Raw genomic sequence first — 18,155 nt, 5'->3', positions numbered from 1 at the left:
CCTGGCCCCACAAGTAGCTCTGGAGAGGCCTGGGACCTCATTTATAACCGTTGCGTGAATTTGACACTAAATAGATGCATGCCCCACTTCTGAAAATAATACGTATTTATAAAAATATTGAGATTTAAAAACTTGGCGCACGCCACACATATACCTGTTCCTGTTATAAATCAGACCCGTAGTAAAACTGTGTTAAACTGAATGCGGTCGGATCATCACATAATTGGCATATATATTACTCTTACAGAATTTCCTTGTGGGCGAGGATATTGGAAATTGAATCAAAGCCTTCTAGATGATAGATTGTTTCGAACTAGGACACAAGAATTTATAACTGACTTTTTCAGACATTGCATAGGAACAGCAGATCTCCTTGTTGTATGGGACACTTTTAAATGTGCCTTTAGAGACCATGCAATTCAGTATTTATCTATAAAACAAAAGCAATTTAGATCAAAAGAGTCCATATTAACAAAGGAAATTGAAGGACTAACAGTAAGGTTAGATAGCAATAAAAACGGTACCATAGAGGCACAGAATAAGTTAGAGGAAAAACAAAAAGAAATGGAGGAACTTATTCAAGAGAGATCCAGTGTAATATATTATACAAATAAAGCGAACTGGATGGAATATGGTGAAAAATGCACCAAATTACTTTTCAATCTTCAATATAGAAATGCTACCGATTTTTATTTTATTTTTATTGAAACTTGTTACAAATGATGGGTTCACACATTATTCACCAAATTATATTTTGAAAGAGGAAGTAAAGTACTTTAAGATTATGTTTTCATTTCAGTCTCCTCCATCTCCACTAACTGAAACTAATTGTATGGATTTTTTTCCCTAATAATAATGTAAAATTAACATCTGTACAGAAAGACTCATGTGAAGGCCAAATTACAGAGGAGGAACTTCTTGATGCAGTTAAAGCCTTTAAGGCTGGGAAAACTCCAGGGCTGGATGGCATACCAGTGGAAGTATACCAAACTTTTTTTGATATACTCAGAGGACCATTATTAGCATGTTTTAACCACTCTTATATAAATGGTAGATTATCGGACACGCAACAAGAAGGTCTGATATCATTATTACTGAAACAGGACCCAAGTAGTGTATATATAAAGATCCAGTCCATTTATAAAATTGGAGGCCTCTTACACTTCAGTGTTGTGATGCAAAAATCCTAGCAAAATGTTTGGCGCATAGAATTAAAAAAAGTATTGTCAGATATTATTCATCCTAATCAGACAGGTTTTTTACATGGACAATACATTGGAGATAATATAAGACAAGTACTGGAAACAATAGAATACTATGAAATATCGAGGAAACCAGGCCTGGTTTTCATAGCTGATTTTGAAAAGGCTTTTGATAAAGTACGACTGGAGTTTATATATAAATGCCTAAAATATTTCAATTTTGGGAAATCTCTTATAAAATGGGTTAAAGTTATGTATAGTAACCCTAGGTGTAAAATAGTAAATAATGGCTAAATCTCAGAAAGTTTAAAACTATCTAGAGGAGTAAAACAAGGTTGTCAACTATCGGCATATCTATTTATTATTGCCATCGAAATGTTAACTGTTAAAATTAGATCCAACAATAATATTAAGGGATTAGAAATCCGTGGCTTAAAAACCAAGGTGTCATTGTACGCTGATGATTCATGTTTTCTTTTAAAACCACAATTAGAATCTCTCCACGGCCTTATAGAGGATCTGGATACTTTTGCTATCCTCTCTGGATTAAAACCAAATTATGATAAGTATTGGATCACAAAAAAAATGCAAATTTAACATTATCATGTAATTTACCAATTAAATGGTCTGATGGAGATGTGGACATACTCAGTATACAAATCCCAAAGAAAGAAATGATCTCACTCCAATACATTTTTATATAAAGTTAGCAAAAATAGATAAGATGTTGCTACCATGGAAATGAAAATACCTGTCTATTTGTGGAAAAATCACCCTGATTAACTCTTTAGTCATATCACAGTTTACCTATTTGCTTATGGTTTTGCCTACACCTAGTGACCTGCTTTTTAAATTTGAAATTTATATGAACAAAAAATATTCAATTTTACTTGGAATGGCAAGCCAGACAAAATTAAAATGGCCTATTTATATAACGAATATGAATTCGGAGGGCAGAAATGATTAAATATTAAAGCATTAGACCTCTCACTAAAGGCATCAGTCATACAAAAGTTATACTTAAATCCAAACTGGTTCTCTAGTAAATTGGTAGGAATGTCTCATCCCATGTTCAAGAATGGCCTTTTTCCCTTTATTCAGACTACAGCTGCTCACTTTCGGTTGTTTGAAAAGGAAATAATCTCCAAAATATCGTTATTTTTTAAACAAGCCCTAGAAAGTTGGTTGCAGTTTCAGTTTAATCCACCTGAAAAGACAGAACAAATAATACAACAAATATTGTGGTTAAACTCAAACATACTAATTGATTTAAAAAATAAATAAAAAAATTCGAAGACATTTTTAAAAAAGGTATAATTTTAGTGAATGATATTATAAATAGGACTGGTGGAGTGATGTCACACATGCAACTAACACAGTCATATGGAAATGTCTGCTCTACCCAAAATTACAACCAATTAATTGCAGCATTACCACAAAAATGGAAGAGACAAGTAGAAGGGGAAAAAAGTAAGGAACTTGTATGTCGGCCCTGCATTAAAGAACATAAATGGTTAAAGAAAAGTGTGATAAATAAAAACATATACCAATTTCATTTAAGGACCAAAAAACTGACAGCTGTCCCATTTAAATTGCTAAATAGTTGGGAAGAGATTTTCGATGTACCTGTTCCATGGCACATGGTTTATGAATTGATACGCAAAACAACAGCGGATTAAAAACTTCACATTTTTACATTTAAATTACTATACAAAATTCTTGCAACCAATATAATGTTATATACATATTGGGGATACAATCTTCCCAGCTGTGCAGATTTTTCTGTGAGGAGGCAGAGTCATTAGATCATTTATTTTAGTACTGTCCATATGCAGCTCGTTTTTGGTCACAGGTCCAGGAATGGCTGAAGAATTGCAACATTTGCCTAGGACTAATGCTGCAGATAGCAATACTGGGTGATTTGAAAAGCCAGAATCAATCAATCAATTAATAATTATTTTAGAAAAACATTTTATTTTTAATTCACAATCTGTAGAAGCTATGAGAATAGAAAGGTTCAGTACTTTTGTGAAGCATCACAGCACAGTTGAAAAATATATGGCAAATAGAAATCCAAAATGGATGATGTTAAGAGATCGATGGGAGGGGTTGAATGGAGCTGAAGGGTGGGACTAATAACAAGATAACCAATGTAAAACATACGGGGTCTGTAAAATGTATATAGGTTCATAACTTTTGTGAAATAGCACAGTTACAAATAGAAATCAAACTGGATGCACATCAGAAACAGAGGAAGGACTAAAAACAAACAAAATGTAACTATTGTAAAATAGATTGTGTCTGTAAAATGTGTATATAAGATGTATAAACTGAAGGTAGAAGCCTAAGTGTTATTGTTTATTAGTTTACTCCAATTGGGGGAAGGGTGGTAGGGTTTGTGGGGAATAATAAAGGTATATTCTAAAAAAAGTATGTATATCTATATAGGTATGTGAATGTATATATGTGTATATGTATGCATATGTGTATGTACAGTGGGGAGAACAAGTATTTGATACACTGCCGATTTTGCAGGTTTTCCTACTTACAAAGCATGTAGAGGCCTGTAATTTGTTATCATAGGTACACTTCAACTGCGAGAGACGGAATCTAAAACAAAAATCCAGAAAATCACATTGTATGATTTTTAAGTGTTTAATTTGCACTTAATTGCATGACATAAGTATTTGATCACCGACCAACCAGTAAGAATTCCGGTTCTCACAGACCTGTTAGTTTTTCTTTAAGAAGCCCTCCTGTTCTCCACTCATTACCTGTATTAACTGCACCTGTTTGAACTCGTTACCTGTATAAAAGACACCTGTCCACACATTCAATCAAACAGACTCCAACCTCTCCACAATGGCCAAGACCAGAGAGCTGTGTAAGGACATCAGGGATAAAATTGTAGACCTGCACAAGGCTGGGATGGGCTACAGGACAATAGGCAAGCAGCTTGGTGAGAAGGCAACATCTGTTGGCGCAATTATTAGAAAATGGAAGAAGTTCAAGATGACGGTCAATCACCCTCGGTCTGGGGCTCCATGCACGATCTCACCTCGTGGGGCATCAATGATCATGAGGAAGGTGAGGGATCAGCCCAGAACTACATGGCAGGACCTGGTCAATGACCTGAAGAGAGCTGGGACCACAGTCTCAAAGAAAACCATTAGTAACACACTACACCGTCATGGATTAAAATCCTGCAGCACACGCAAGGTCCCCCTGCTCAAGCCAGCGCATGTCCAGGCCCGTCTGAAGTTTGCCAATGACCATCTGGATGATCCAGAGGAGGAATGGGAGACGGTCATGTGGTCTGATTAGACAAAAATTGAGCTTTTTGGTCTAAACTCCACTTGGAGGAAGAAGAAGGATGAGTACAACCCCAAGAACACTACCCCAACCGTGAAGCATGGAGGTGGAAACATCATTCTTTGGGGATGCTTTTCTGCAAAGGGGACAGGACGACTGCATCGTATTGAGGGGAGGATGGATGGCGCCATGTTTCGCGAGATCTTGGCCAACAACCTCCTTCCCTCAGTAAGAGCATTGAAGATGGGTCGTGGCTGGGTCTTCCAGCATGACAACGACCCAAAACACACAGCCAGGGCAACTAAGGAGTGGCTCCGTAAGAAGCATCTCAAGGTCCTGGAGTGGCCTAGCCAGTCTCCAGACCTGAACCCAATAGAAAATCTTTGGAGGGAGCTGAAAGTCCGTATTGCCCAGCGACAGCCCCGAAACCTGAAGGATCTGGAGAAGGTCTGTATGGAGGAGTGGGCCAAAATCCCTGCTGCAGTGTGTGCAAACCTGGTCAAGAACTACAGGAAACGTATGATCTCTGTAATTGCAAACAAAGGTTTCTGTACCAAATATTAAGTTCTGCTTTTCTGATGTATCAAATACTTATGTCATGCAATAAAATGCAAATGAATCACTTAAATCATACAATGTGATTTTCTGGATTTTTGTTTTAGATTCCGTCTCTCACAGTTGAAGTGTATCTATGATAAAAATTACTGACCTCTACATACTTTGTAAGTAGGAAAACCTGCAAAATCGGCAGTGTATCAAATACTTGTTCTCCCCACTGTATCTATGTATATGGATATATATATTTACCCAAAAAAGATATGGGGGATTGGAAATGATGCAGACAATTACATTGATGGAAGCAATAATCTTTCCGCAATATTAAGCTGATCCACCCCTAAAAAAATCAATAATAATGTGCTAAACGGTGCGCTCGTGAATGAGCATTATAACACCACCTGGAAAACACCCACCATTCTCCTTTTATGGTGACAAGAATGCTGTATCATTTGGAGCTATTGGAATTAATGCCCCTTTTATCTAATGTTTTTGGAGGTGTTGGCAGAATCTTTTCATCTTTTGCACTAACTTATTCTGTATTATGCAAAGGACTGTGACAGTTTCTGAAAGAAAATACAATTGTTGTGGACCTGTCAGAAGAACGTTTTGAATTCAACATTGTTTTGCTTCATCTTTCTCCCCCAACCTGAATATGCTGGACGGAATTCTGAAACATTGACTAGGCTAGTGTATTTTTTTATTACAGTACTTACAGTAGTAGCATACATGTACTTACAATAGTAGCATACTTCAATGTAAAAGATCAACTGTCTGTTCACCTATTAAATTTGACTGTGCATTATAAACCGCGCTGTCTATGGGATCGCATACAGCAAAACTTGAAATACATAGCCTTTTTACAAGACTACTAGGCCCAAATGAGAGATGTGCATGGTAATTCGTTGTACGGCTACTTTGGGAATATGAAGCCATCACGGCCAGAAAAGGTGAGGAATTTATTCTGCAATGGTTATGAAAATAAAATAAATAGGAAATAGATTCCTATGTCTAATTACTTTAGATTCCAAAAATAAACACATTTTCTCTCTTCTCACTAATGGCAAGTGGCTGCAACTTGTTATTATGTTTTCCTTTTTTAATGTTTTATGAATAAGTGTCTCATCTTATGCCCCATTCACACAAAATACTTACTTGCCTGCCTGCAATACAATACTTAAACCACAAGAAAAATGTTCGTACACATGGTTTAAAGTTTTCACGGAGGCAAGGACATTCTCCCAGCAAGTTTAGTTTTTATAAATTCCAACGCATGTTTTGTGGTATATTTTGTACATGCGCAATGTTTAGAAATGACGCTCCTGGACTCTACTGAGTCTTGGTCTGAGGGGTCAACCCACCATATAGGTCACTAAGAGGGCATCACTCACACAGACTCACCTTAATGCAGCTTCACATCTCTACCAAACGACCATACATAATCCGGTTCCACTCACAAACTGCTAAATAGCCTGTAACAACCAGACTGTAAGTGTGTAGTTCAGTTTGACCAACGACAGGCTGGGATCTGCCTTTTCTATGGTCTAAGGTTTGAAAGTCACAACCCTGTGATGATGATTTTCAGAAGCTGAACGTCATAACATGACAAAAGCATACGACAGGTTAATCTGAAGAGTTAAATAAGGTGATGGGAGAGGAAAGCAGCAGGCCACATCACCGTAGTCTCTAGCATGTTCTGGGCAAGAAGGTAGCTCCATCCAGGAGTCTATTAATAAATCCAGAGCTCACCACTGCTCTGAATCTGCTAGTACTGCATGTGCCCCCTGTAGTCCGCAAGAACATCCACCTCCTACATAATCGCCCACGTCTGCTGATAGAATGCCATGTGCAGCAGCTAGATACAATGCAAAACCTACCACATGCACTCCAAGACTCTATTGTTTCCGTTTCACTGATATACAGAGCACAACAAAGCCAAGCACTCTTTAAGGGCTCCATTTAGTGTCAGTCAGCCTGATTTCAGAAACCTAAAAACCATCATGTATATCAACATGACCAAAGTCTTCCCAGTGCTGATGGTAAACAATGTTATAGCAGGTGATTGATAACCAAATCACACATAAAGAAAACTGTTGATGAAGACCAACATTTGATCATGTGGACCAATAATGGTCTGTTTGTGTTCATACTTGGTGTTGGGATAGGAAATGTGTTCTGTCAGGTTTAAAACAACGTTTAGTCATTGTCTGGAATGTCAGTCTGGTTTAGTAGAACTGTGAAGCTAATCTTATAAGGACATCCAAGAAAAAAAAATGAGGTAGTATGAGGGAAAATGTTGAACTTTAGATAATCAGTCCCTGTGTATACGCAAAATATTGACCATTACATAAGACCCTACATTTAGAGAAAGCACTTTATTATTCTTTGGAGAGCTTGCTTTTACATCTATTAAGACAAGGTTGAAAAAATATTCATGGTTAAGGAGTGGCGCAGCAGTCTAAGGCACTGCATCTCAGTGCAAGAGGCGTCACTACAGTCCCTGGTTCAAATCCAGGCTGTATCACATCTGGCCGTGATTGGGAGTCCCATAGGGCGGCGCACAAATGGCCCAGCATCGTCCGGGTTTGGCCAGGGTAGGCCGTCATTGTAAATAAGAATTTGTTCTTAACTGACTTGCCTAGTTTAAATAAAGGTTACATTTAAAAAACAAGTGTAGGGATAACAACGTACACTCATATTTCAATGACTGTAATGAATGACAATGTGCAATACCAACCTAGCTCTCTGTCATTCCTCTAATGCTACAGACATGAGTCACAGAGTGAACAAGAAACCATGACGTGGCTGCATATTTCTCTGTTTCCACAAATGATTCCAATGGAGGGAAACATGAGCCCACAGTGAAACTCTGGTGACGAGTAGGCCTTGGAATGCCTGTGGTTTGGAAATCTGGAATTCCAATCTAAAGAGTTCAATAAACATGCCATATCTCCAGCTTCACTGGTACCTCTGCCTTCTCTTATTAGTGTGATGGCGCTACAGGGAAAAAAAGGCTTGGAGGGAAATATAATTCCTACGCAGAAAATCATTATTTTCCCTTTCATCAAAACAAATAGCTATTTAGCCAGGGACTGAACCATAAAAGCCTGACTTCTGAAATCCCTTAGAGATGCATCTTGATATCCCATGACGTCCACATCACTGTGTGCTCTATCATGGGATGATAGAGTGTCATATGGACATGTTCTCCTGAGATGCCCACAGTGATGCCAGTGCTGCCAGCTCCTGCACTCTGTGGCCTGGGTGTGTGGCGTGGGACTAGGACCCATCTGTCCTCCCTTGCGTCCCACAGAGCCCTGCACCGGGCCAGGTCCAAGCCGGGCGTGGTGAGGTCAGCTAACAGTGCAGGCCTTGGATGGTGTGGAATGGCGGGCGGATGCTCTAATGAAGCTTGTAGTGTTTGTCTACTTTCTCTGCATAGATGAGAGCGCCGCGCTACCGTGCGCCAATGGCCTGTGAGTCACGCTTCTGAGAGGATAGGCAGAACGAGGGGGGGGTGTGTCCTGTACCCACTCAGCCTGCAGCGCAGTGATAGGGCCATGTTAGAAACATGTCCAGCCAGGACAAACAGGGCCCATGGGCATAGACAACACAGCCACCAGCGCCTGACATTTCAGGAACAATATGACGCTTACAAAACTCTTTGTTTTGAGCCAAAAGTGCACGTTGAAGGGAGGAATCTTTTTATAGCAAAGCGAAATTATGTCACTGAGACAAATAGTGTAGGCTCACAGGCATATCAGTTAATGCCTTGACAATGTAAGGATGATACTGAAGTATTTACAGACACATATCCTCATAGGATCCCTCACCATCAGTATGATGAATTTGAATTTGAGTAATTCAGTATCATGTCAGGTACCATTATGATGAGCTATTACTAGCATGATAGAGAATGAAGGCAAACATTTTCTCTGTCAAGGTAGATTATGGATAGTGCTTAGTTCTGTGTCAGTTATGCTAATAGTACAATTATCAAACACACAGGGGAGATGTTTTCAGGTACAATCTCTGTGTCCACCTACCCCTCTCTGTTGTCCTCTTCGTCCAGGTTGGAGATGAGCTGGGATCCGGCCAGGGAGATGTCCAGCGCGGCCAGAGGCAGGTCTCTGTATGCAAAGCTGACCACCTGGACCGGAGCTTGACACTGGTTGTCCTCCTCCACCTGCTGGGAGATCACTTCCAGCTCTGAGGCTCTGGCCTGGGCCTGGGGAGGGGCCCTGGAGGACACAATGTACGGAACACCATGGACACCCTGTAAGTAGCACTCATATATGCAACTAAACAAATTAATATTTTCTCACAATCTCATTGTAACAGAACTTCAGAGTATTTCTCCTATTCAATTAATTTTCAACACTAAAACCCAGGTGTGGGTAGGACCCCATCCTCTCTCCAGCTCAGCCAGTAAAGATGAGAACAGGAATCCCAACCTGCTTGGCACTCTGCACAGCGTAGCCAATGTGAAGACATCAATAACCCCAGAGCTTAGTAAGGAAGGAGGCCATTGATTACAAGCCAGAGAGAACAAAATACATTGTGCTGGAGAGCCTGTAGATAGTTGGGGACTAACAGCCTGGTGATATGTGGAGGTAAATATTGTACACACTAGGAGGGAGAGAGGGAGAGAGGGAGAGAGACCTATGAAATGTTAATGTACTGTAGTCAGCCCTGGAGAGGAAAACATCCCCTGCTCTTCACTGACTTATGACTAATTCATACTTAACATACCTGCTTACTTCAAAGGTTGCTTTCTTATCTGCATAGGTACCCACAATCATTTCAGACACAGTGTCTGTACTCTTATAAATCCTTACTCCGTCTATGCATTTCAGTGTACTGATATGATGCTGTAACTAACAATTGGCTACTGGGATGTGTTTGCCTCAGGGAAGAATGCCCCCACATACCTCACATGCTTAACATTGAGAGCCAGTGCATTCCAACATTATCTGTACCCTTGGCACCTCTCCTTACTAGCCGCAAAACAAAGATGCTATCAGTCATGACAGACACAAACTGTTCACTGCATCAAAATCACATTTCCAAACAATCATTGGCGAGACTAGGTTCCATTATGTGCAGGGGCCGCTTCAGTGGCTTGTTGCCATCCCGGGGAAGGGGTGGCTTGGTGCACTTTGGTATACTGCTCCATTCCACCCAACCTGGTTTCAGAGCATTTTGTATTATTCTGAATGTAAATCGGAGACACTCCATTTGGTTTGATATGTTACGATTCGTATGGTATGTATTCATTTGTGAATGTCCATCATGCATTCGTATAATATGTTATCAATTACAATTCGTATGATATGTAAGAAATTTGCTAAATGTACAACATGTACAAATTTTCCAAAATGTACAATATGTTACGAATTTGATAAATGTATGATATGTTATGAATTACAATTTGTTGTGGCTAACGTTAGCTAACACTAGCTAGGCTAGGGGTTAGGATTAGGGTGAGAGGCAGGGTTAAGATTAGGAGTTAGGTTAAGGGTTGGGGTTAGGGGAAGGGATAGCTAAAAGGGTTAAGGTTAGGGCCAGGGTCAGGGGAAGGGTTAGCTATCATACTAAATAGTTACAAAGTAGCGAGAAAGTAGTAAGTAGTTAAAAAGTTGCTAATTAGCTCAAATGCTAAAGTTGTCCGTGATGACATTCGAACTCGTAACCTTTGGATTGCTAGACGTTCACGTTATACACCTACCCATTCACCCCGACCAACCACCCTCCATTTGTTTTTTGCCTTAAGTAACATTCTGTCTTATATAACCATACCAAATGCAACATATCATACTATTTTGAGTGTCCCGGATTTACTTTTACTATGTTACGTCTACTCTATGAGACCAGGCTGTTCCACCTGGCAGGCAAGGCAAGGGCACCCAGCACACCAAAGGCTAGAAATCTTGTCAAAGACATGCAATATTAGCAAATGCAACAAGGACGCTTAAACATAGGGCACTTGATGCTCAGGGAGATCTACCTCCCATAGTCACACCATGTGAATAACACTGTACTAGTTTAAAGAACATGGTGCAATGCATATGCTCTAATGTAAGAAGTATCTCACGACAAATATAATGTAGGTAATATAGGAATATATATATATATATATAGATATAGATATAGATATAGATAGATAGATAGATAGATAGATAGATAGATAGATAGATAGATAGATAGATAGATAGATAGATAGATAGATAGATAGATAGATAGATAGATAGATAGATAGATAGATAGATAGATACATATATCTATCTATATATATATATATAAGGAAGACCATTTCCTTCTGGAATGTAATCACTGCCAACAATTGACTCCCCTTGAATAAAAGGCCTCCATGGCTCTGCCTCCAGTGTATTTACATCACTGGGCCATAAATCACCACATGACAATCAATAGAAATATCAAAATAAAATACCCGGCTGAGACTTGAACCTTTCAAGTCCAACTCATTGAGTCTGAAGGAGGACATTTTAATGCAGCTTGTCAAAAAAGTTGAGTAAAAGCTTTTGAAATTATGGTTCAGAGTATGGATTCAGAGTATTGATGACGAACTTCACCCATGTGTTGGCTAATTCAATGATTAATAAAGTTGATTACAATTGTCAGAATCTGGAGGTCTGAAAGCAAAGGACAGATAGAAGAAAGGCTTTATATACTATACTGACTTACAGTATAACCATGAAAGGCCTCATATACTACACTGACTTACAGTATAACCATGAAAGGCCTCATATACTATACTGACTTATAGTATAACCATGAAAGGCCTGGCCTGATAATGTTGATAAAATATGTAAAAGGACATACACTGAGTGTACAAAACATTAGACTGAGCAGGTGACTCCAGGTGAAAGCTATCATCCCTTTTTGATCTCACCTCTTAAATCCACTTCAATCAGTGTAGATAAAAGGGAGGAGACAGGTTAAAGAAGGATTTTTAAGCCTTGAGACAATTGAGACATTGATTGTGTACTGTATGTGTGCCATTCAGAGGGTAAATGGGCAAGACAAAATATTTAAGTGCCTTTGAACGGGGTATGGTAGTAGGTGCCAGGCGCACCAGTTTGAGTGTGTCAAGAACTGCAATTCTACTGGGTTTTTCACACTCAACAGTTTCCCATGTGTATCAAGAATGGTCCACCACCAAAAGGACATCCAGCCAATTTGACACAACTGTGTGAAGCATTGGAGTCAACATGGGCCAGGATCCCAGTGGAACGCTTTCGACAACTTGTAGAGTCCATACCCCAACGAATTGAGGCTGTTCTGAGGGCAAAAGGGGGTGCAACTCAATATTAGGAAGATGTTCCTAATGTTTTGTACAATCCAAGTATATTACAAGATAGCACACCAAAGACAAGATTAAGTACTCTAAACTATTAGGAGAAAAAATAGTACTCTCAATTTCTTGTCCTCCATACACAGTTGAAGTCGGAAGTTTACATACACCTTAGCCAAATACATTTAAACTCAGTTTTTCACAATTCCTGACATTTAATCCTAGTAAGAATTCCCTGTCATAGGATCAGTTAGGATCACCCCTTTATTTTTAGAATGTAAAATGCCAGAATAATAGTAGAGAGAATGATTTATTTCAGCTTTTATTTCTTTCATCACATCCCCAGTGGGGAATTTTACATACACTCAATTAGTATTTGGGAGCATTGCCTTTAAAATGTTCAATTTGGGTCAAATGTTTCGGGTAGCCTTCCAGAATAAGTTCCACAATAAGTTGGGTGAATTTTGTCCCGTTCCTCCTGACAGAGCTGGTGTAACTGAGTCAGGTGTGTTGGCCACCTTGCTCGCACACTTTTTTCAGTTCTGCCCACACATTTTCTATAGGATTGAGGTCAGGGCTTTGTGATGGCCACTCCAATACCTTGACCTTGTTGTCCGTAAGCCATAACTTTGGAAGTATGCTTGGGGTCATTGTCCATTTGGAAGACCCATTTACGACCAAGCTTTAACTTCCTGACTGATGTCTTGAGATGTTGCTTCAATATATCCCCATAATTTTCCTTCCTCATGTGGCCATCTATTTTGTGAAGTGCACCAGTCCCTCCTGCAACAAAGCACCCCCACAACATGATGCTGCCACGACCGTGCTTCACACATAACAATGGTCATTATGCCCAAACAGTTCTATTTTTGTTTCATCAGACCAGAGGACATTTCTCCAAAAAGTATGATCTTCGTCCCCATGTGCAATTGCAAACCGTAGTCTGGCTTATTTATGGCGGTTTTGGAGCACTGGCTTCTTCCTTGCTTAGCGGCCTTTCAGCTTATGTCGATATAGGACTCGTTTTACTGTGGATATAGATACTTTTGTACCTGTTTCCTCCAGCATCTTCACAAGGTCCTTTGCTGTTGTTCTGGGATTGATTTGCACTTTTCGCACCAAAGTATGTTAATCTCGAGGAGACAGAACAAGTTTCCATCCTGAGCGGTATGACGGCTGCGTGGTCCCATGATGTTTATACTTGCGTACTATTGTTTGAACAGATGAACGTGGTACCTTCAGGCGTTTAGACATTTCTCCCAAGGATGAACCAGACTTGTGGAGATCTACAATTATTTTCTGAGGTCTTGGCTGATTTCTTTTGATTTTCCCATGATGTCAAGCAAAGAGGCACTGAGTTTGAAGGTAGGCCTTGAAATACATCCACAGGTACACCTCCAATTGACTCAAATTATGTCAATTAGCCTAACAGAAGCTTCTAAAGCCATGACATCATTTTCTGGAATTTTCCAAGCTGTTTAAAGGCACAGTCAATTTAGTGTATGTAAACTTCTGACCCACTGGAATTGTGATGCAGTGAATTATAAGTGAAATAATCTGTCTGTAAACAATTGTTGGAAAAATGACTTTTGTCATGCACAAAGTAGATGTCCTAACTGTCTTGCCAAAACTATAGTTTTTGTAAACAAGAAATTTGTGGAGTGGTTGAAAAATGAGTTTTAATGACTCCAACCTAAGTGTATGTAAACTTCTGACTTCAACTGTAGGATCTTTTTCTTGGGAACAGATAGTTGGGTTAGTAGACTGCAGTCTGCTGTAGGAGAGGTGCTCAAAGTACAAACATCCTCGTCCTCTCAAATACTGCTGACCTCAACAGAATATACAACTGAATTAAATCTTGCACTGAATACAGTATTACATGCACATTAAAATGTGGTTTTGTAGAGGTTGTTCAATTTCTATTAGAAGCACACACTCTGACATTCAACAAGATAGAGCTATTTATTTGATAGCATTAAAGAAATGCAGACTAACGCAACCTTGTGTTACAAGGGGTAAATAAAAACTGCAATCCCAATTGAAACGTTTTTAAAAATAACTCCCATTTGTTCATAGTGTTCTCATTATTTCCAGTGCTCTCACTGTAAAATAAAGCCATCCATGTCTGTCATAGAATTACAAAGTGCTGCTTCAGCAAAGCCTTATGTTATGTAGAGGGCATCCATATCATTGTCATTTTGAGTGCTTACCACCACACTGTTCCTGGCCCGCTGTCTACGACTCTGTCACACTGTCTCACCCAATAAGCATGTAAGCCTGGTTGGCTGTTCCTCAATGGAAAGCCTTCAGTGCTCTGATAGCATCAGGAAAGCCGCACCAACGTGCCAAACTTAAGCCACATTTCCAGCCACCGCCCCTGACTCCATCGATGATGGCCGTTGATACACCAGCACATTTGTCAAATCAGATCTTTTAGGTAATAAGATAATGGTAAGATAATGAAAAATCAATATGCGCGTCTTCGCTTTACAAAGTGTGCATGTGTTGGGGGCACTTTCCCCATCTTCATCCTGAATACTGTGAGCGTCAACTTGAGAAGACTGAGGACTTTGTGCCATTGAATGAGCTTGCTTTCTCAAAGAGCTTGCTTTCATTATAAGGGTTAATATACGATACAGCTAATTCCTCCTGCTCCTGTACCATCCCAGCTATGGGCCACTCTATCAGCAGACAGAGAAGATGTGTATATAGAGATGAGAAGATGTGTGTGTACATGGATGTGATGTCAGGCTCAGCAGAAACCTCTGCAACAACATCTGCCAGACCTCCAGCACCAGCTGCTACATAGAGCAGTCAAGCAACAAGCTATAAAAATTACAGCCAATAGTGAGCTATTATATTATTGATGATCATAGACTAATCTAATTTACTGCAATAGGCTTTATGGCATACTATTCAATGGATAATACACAGCAAAGAATACTATAATGTGTAACTCAACGTTCTCGTAAAACAATGTTTTGAGGATCTGTGTGGATTCGAAGGGATTGGAACTCACTGAGCTATTAAACCAATATTAACTGGCTTTAAATCAGAATCTTGACACTGGTGCTGTATTTCTGACTAATGCTGTTGGTTGTAGTAGCCTTGTTGTCTCAGTAAATACCCCATGGGACCTACGGTTTGAAGTGCTGGATACATCTGCCCGCAAAACATGCAAAATGTTATGTAATGTCATGTAACATCATCTGTAGGAGATTTAAACATCCAATTTGTGAGCTAAATGTGGAAATGGTGACCTGCTAATTAGCACATCTTGTTGTAATGAGACAGGATCAAGACATTGTATGACAGAGAGACTAACTGCACTATGACCGGCGCTCACATGACCACAGAAGTTAGTTACAGTAAATGTTAGCTCCCCTGTTTTAAACACACATGACTCCGCACGGTGTGTACTGTACTATATTTGTGTGCTGAATGGAACAAAATGTACAAATAACTCTGAATAGGGCCCAGAGAAAGAAAACAGCCTTACTACATATAAAGCACACACCAACCACTACTGTTACAGAGTACTTGTCATCAAACTAGCATGGATCATCTGCAATGAGAAGAGCCTACAGCTAGTTTATTCAATATGATTTAATACGGAAAATTATATTATTGGATGACACTCGGAAAAGCAATACAGACCGTTCTTCTTTTTGTCAGTAAATGTTCCTCACTGGTTTGCGTCAATCAATATAAAAACTGCCTTTGAATACAATTGGAAAAGAAAATGAATAAATAAAAGCTTCCATAACTTTAACATGTTCAATTCTATACTGAATGTGAAATATATTATAAATCTGTTCACTCACAGGGGGGTTATATCTTGAGTAGTAACTACACTACATGACCAGAAGTATGTGGACACCTGCTCATTGAACATCTCATTCCAAAATCATGAGCATTAATATGGAGTTGTTCCACCCTTTGCTGCTATAACAGCCTCCACTCTTCTGGGAAGGCTTTCCACTAGATGTTGGAACATTGCTGCGGGGACTTGCTTCCATTCAGCCTCAAGAGTATTAGTGAGGTCGGGCACTGATGTTGGGCGATTAGGCCTGCAATTCATCCCAAAGGTGTTCGATGGGGTCAGGGCTCTGTGCAGGCCAGTCAGGTTCTTCCACACCGATCCATTTCTGTATGGACCTCGCTTTGTGCACAGGGCCATTGTCATGCTGAAACAGGAAAGGGCTTCCCCAAACTGTTGCCACAAAGATGGAAGCACAAAATCATCTAGAATGTCATTGTATGCTGTAGCGTTAAGATTTCCCTTTACTGGAACTAAGGGGCCTAGCATGAACCATGAAAAACAGCCCCAGACCATTACTCTACCTCCACCAAACTTTACAGTTGGCACTATGCATTGGGGCAGGTAGCATTCTCCTGGCATCCGCCAACCCCATATTCGTTGGTTGGACTGCCAGATGGCGAAGCGTGATTTATCACTCCAGAGAACGCGTTTCCACTGCTCCAGAGTCCAATGGAGCTTTACACCACCCCAGCCGACGCTTGGCATTGCGCATGGTGATCTTAGGCTTGTGTGCGGCTGCTCGGCCATGAAAACCCATTTCATGAAGCTCTCGACGAACAGTTCTTGTGCTGACGTCCCGTTCTGTGAGCTTGTGTGGCCTGCCACTTCGCGGCTGAGCCGTTGTTGCTTCTAGATGTTTCCTCTTCACAATAACAGCACATACAGTTGACTGGGGAAGCTCTAGCAGGGCAGAAATTTGACAAATTGACATGTTTGAAAGTTGGCATCCTCTTCAGTAAGGCCATTCTACTGCCAATATTTGTCTATGGAGATTGCATGGCTGTGTGCTCAATGTTATACACCTGTCAGCAACGGGTGTGACTGAAATAGACAAATATACTAATTTGAAGGGATGTCCACATACTTTTGTATATATTGTGCATTTCTCTATCTCTGACTCACTACATTATGTCTCCTGTTACTCTTAGTGTGTGCAGAAATACATCATAGAGAGTGAGAGATGATTTAAAGGACTATTCTATAATTAAAAGAACAGTGGGGAAAATATCTCTGCAGACGTGATCACACCACACAAAGATTTCCCATCTGTCATTTCACCAGGGTGTCGCTGAGGACCGACATCATTAATTCACGCCTTCCTGTTAACCAGAAAACACATCACAATTCTGTTTTGTCGCCCATTGGGCAATATATTGTCCCACTGTGTTTTCTTTCAAACAGGTTCCATTTGGACACAATCCTGATAACCTCAAGGTCTGCATTGAGCTCAGACAGAGATCTCTGTAGGACTGGCTTTAAACAGAAGATGCAGCTGATTGAACAAATTCTGAATTCAACCCCACCTCACCCCCATCTCCCTCCCACCTCACCTTCATCTCCCACCTCACCCCCATCTCCCTCCCAACTCACCTTCATCTCCCACCTCACCCCCATCTCCCTCCCACCTCACCATCTCCCACCTCACCTTCATCTCCCTCTCACCTCACCCTCATTTCTCTCCCACCTCACCCTAATTTCTCTCCCACCTCACCATCATTTTCCTCCCAACTCACCCTCATTTCTCTCCCACCTCACCCTCATTTCTCTCCCACCTCACCCTCATTTTCCTCCCACCTCACCCTCATTTCTCTCCCACCTCACCCCCATCTTCCTCCCACCACACAATAATCTCCCTCCCCTTCCTTGGCCATAACCAGGGCTGTCATCAGGCTGCAGAGGCTGTCTGGGGGACCACATAGCGACTCATTATTAATAAGAGAAGATGACA

At 40.3% G+C, this 18,155-nt stretch overlaps 1 protein-coding gene across 1 annotated transcript in view; it reads right to left on the bottom strand.

The window, feature by feature from the left end:
* Positions 1-18,155, bottom strand: part of LOC106561154 (transmembrane protein 266-like) — a 50,477-nt gene that overhangs the window by 32,072 nt on the left and 250 nt on the right. The window contains exons 2-3 of the mRNA XM_082956623.1: positions 18,029-18,110; positions 9,116-9,345 (exon numbers count right to left, since the gene is read on the bottom strand). Coding sequence (XP_082812749.1) covers positions 9,116-9,345; positions 18,029-18,110 — 312 coding nt within the window. The remainder of the gene's footprint in view (positions 1-9,115; positions 9,346-18,028; positions 18,111-18,155) is intronic.

Source organism: Salmo salar, chromosome 10 (assembly GCF_965601325.2).
Source record: "Salmo salar chromosome 10, fSalSal1, whole genome shotgun sequence".
NCBI lineage: Eukaryota > Metazoa > Chordata > Actinopteri > Salmoniformes > Salmonidae > Salmo > Salmo salar.
Note: the sequence above shows the minus strand (reverse complement) of the source record. Positions and strands in the feature narration are given on the sequence as shown.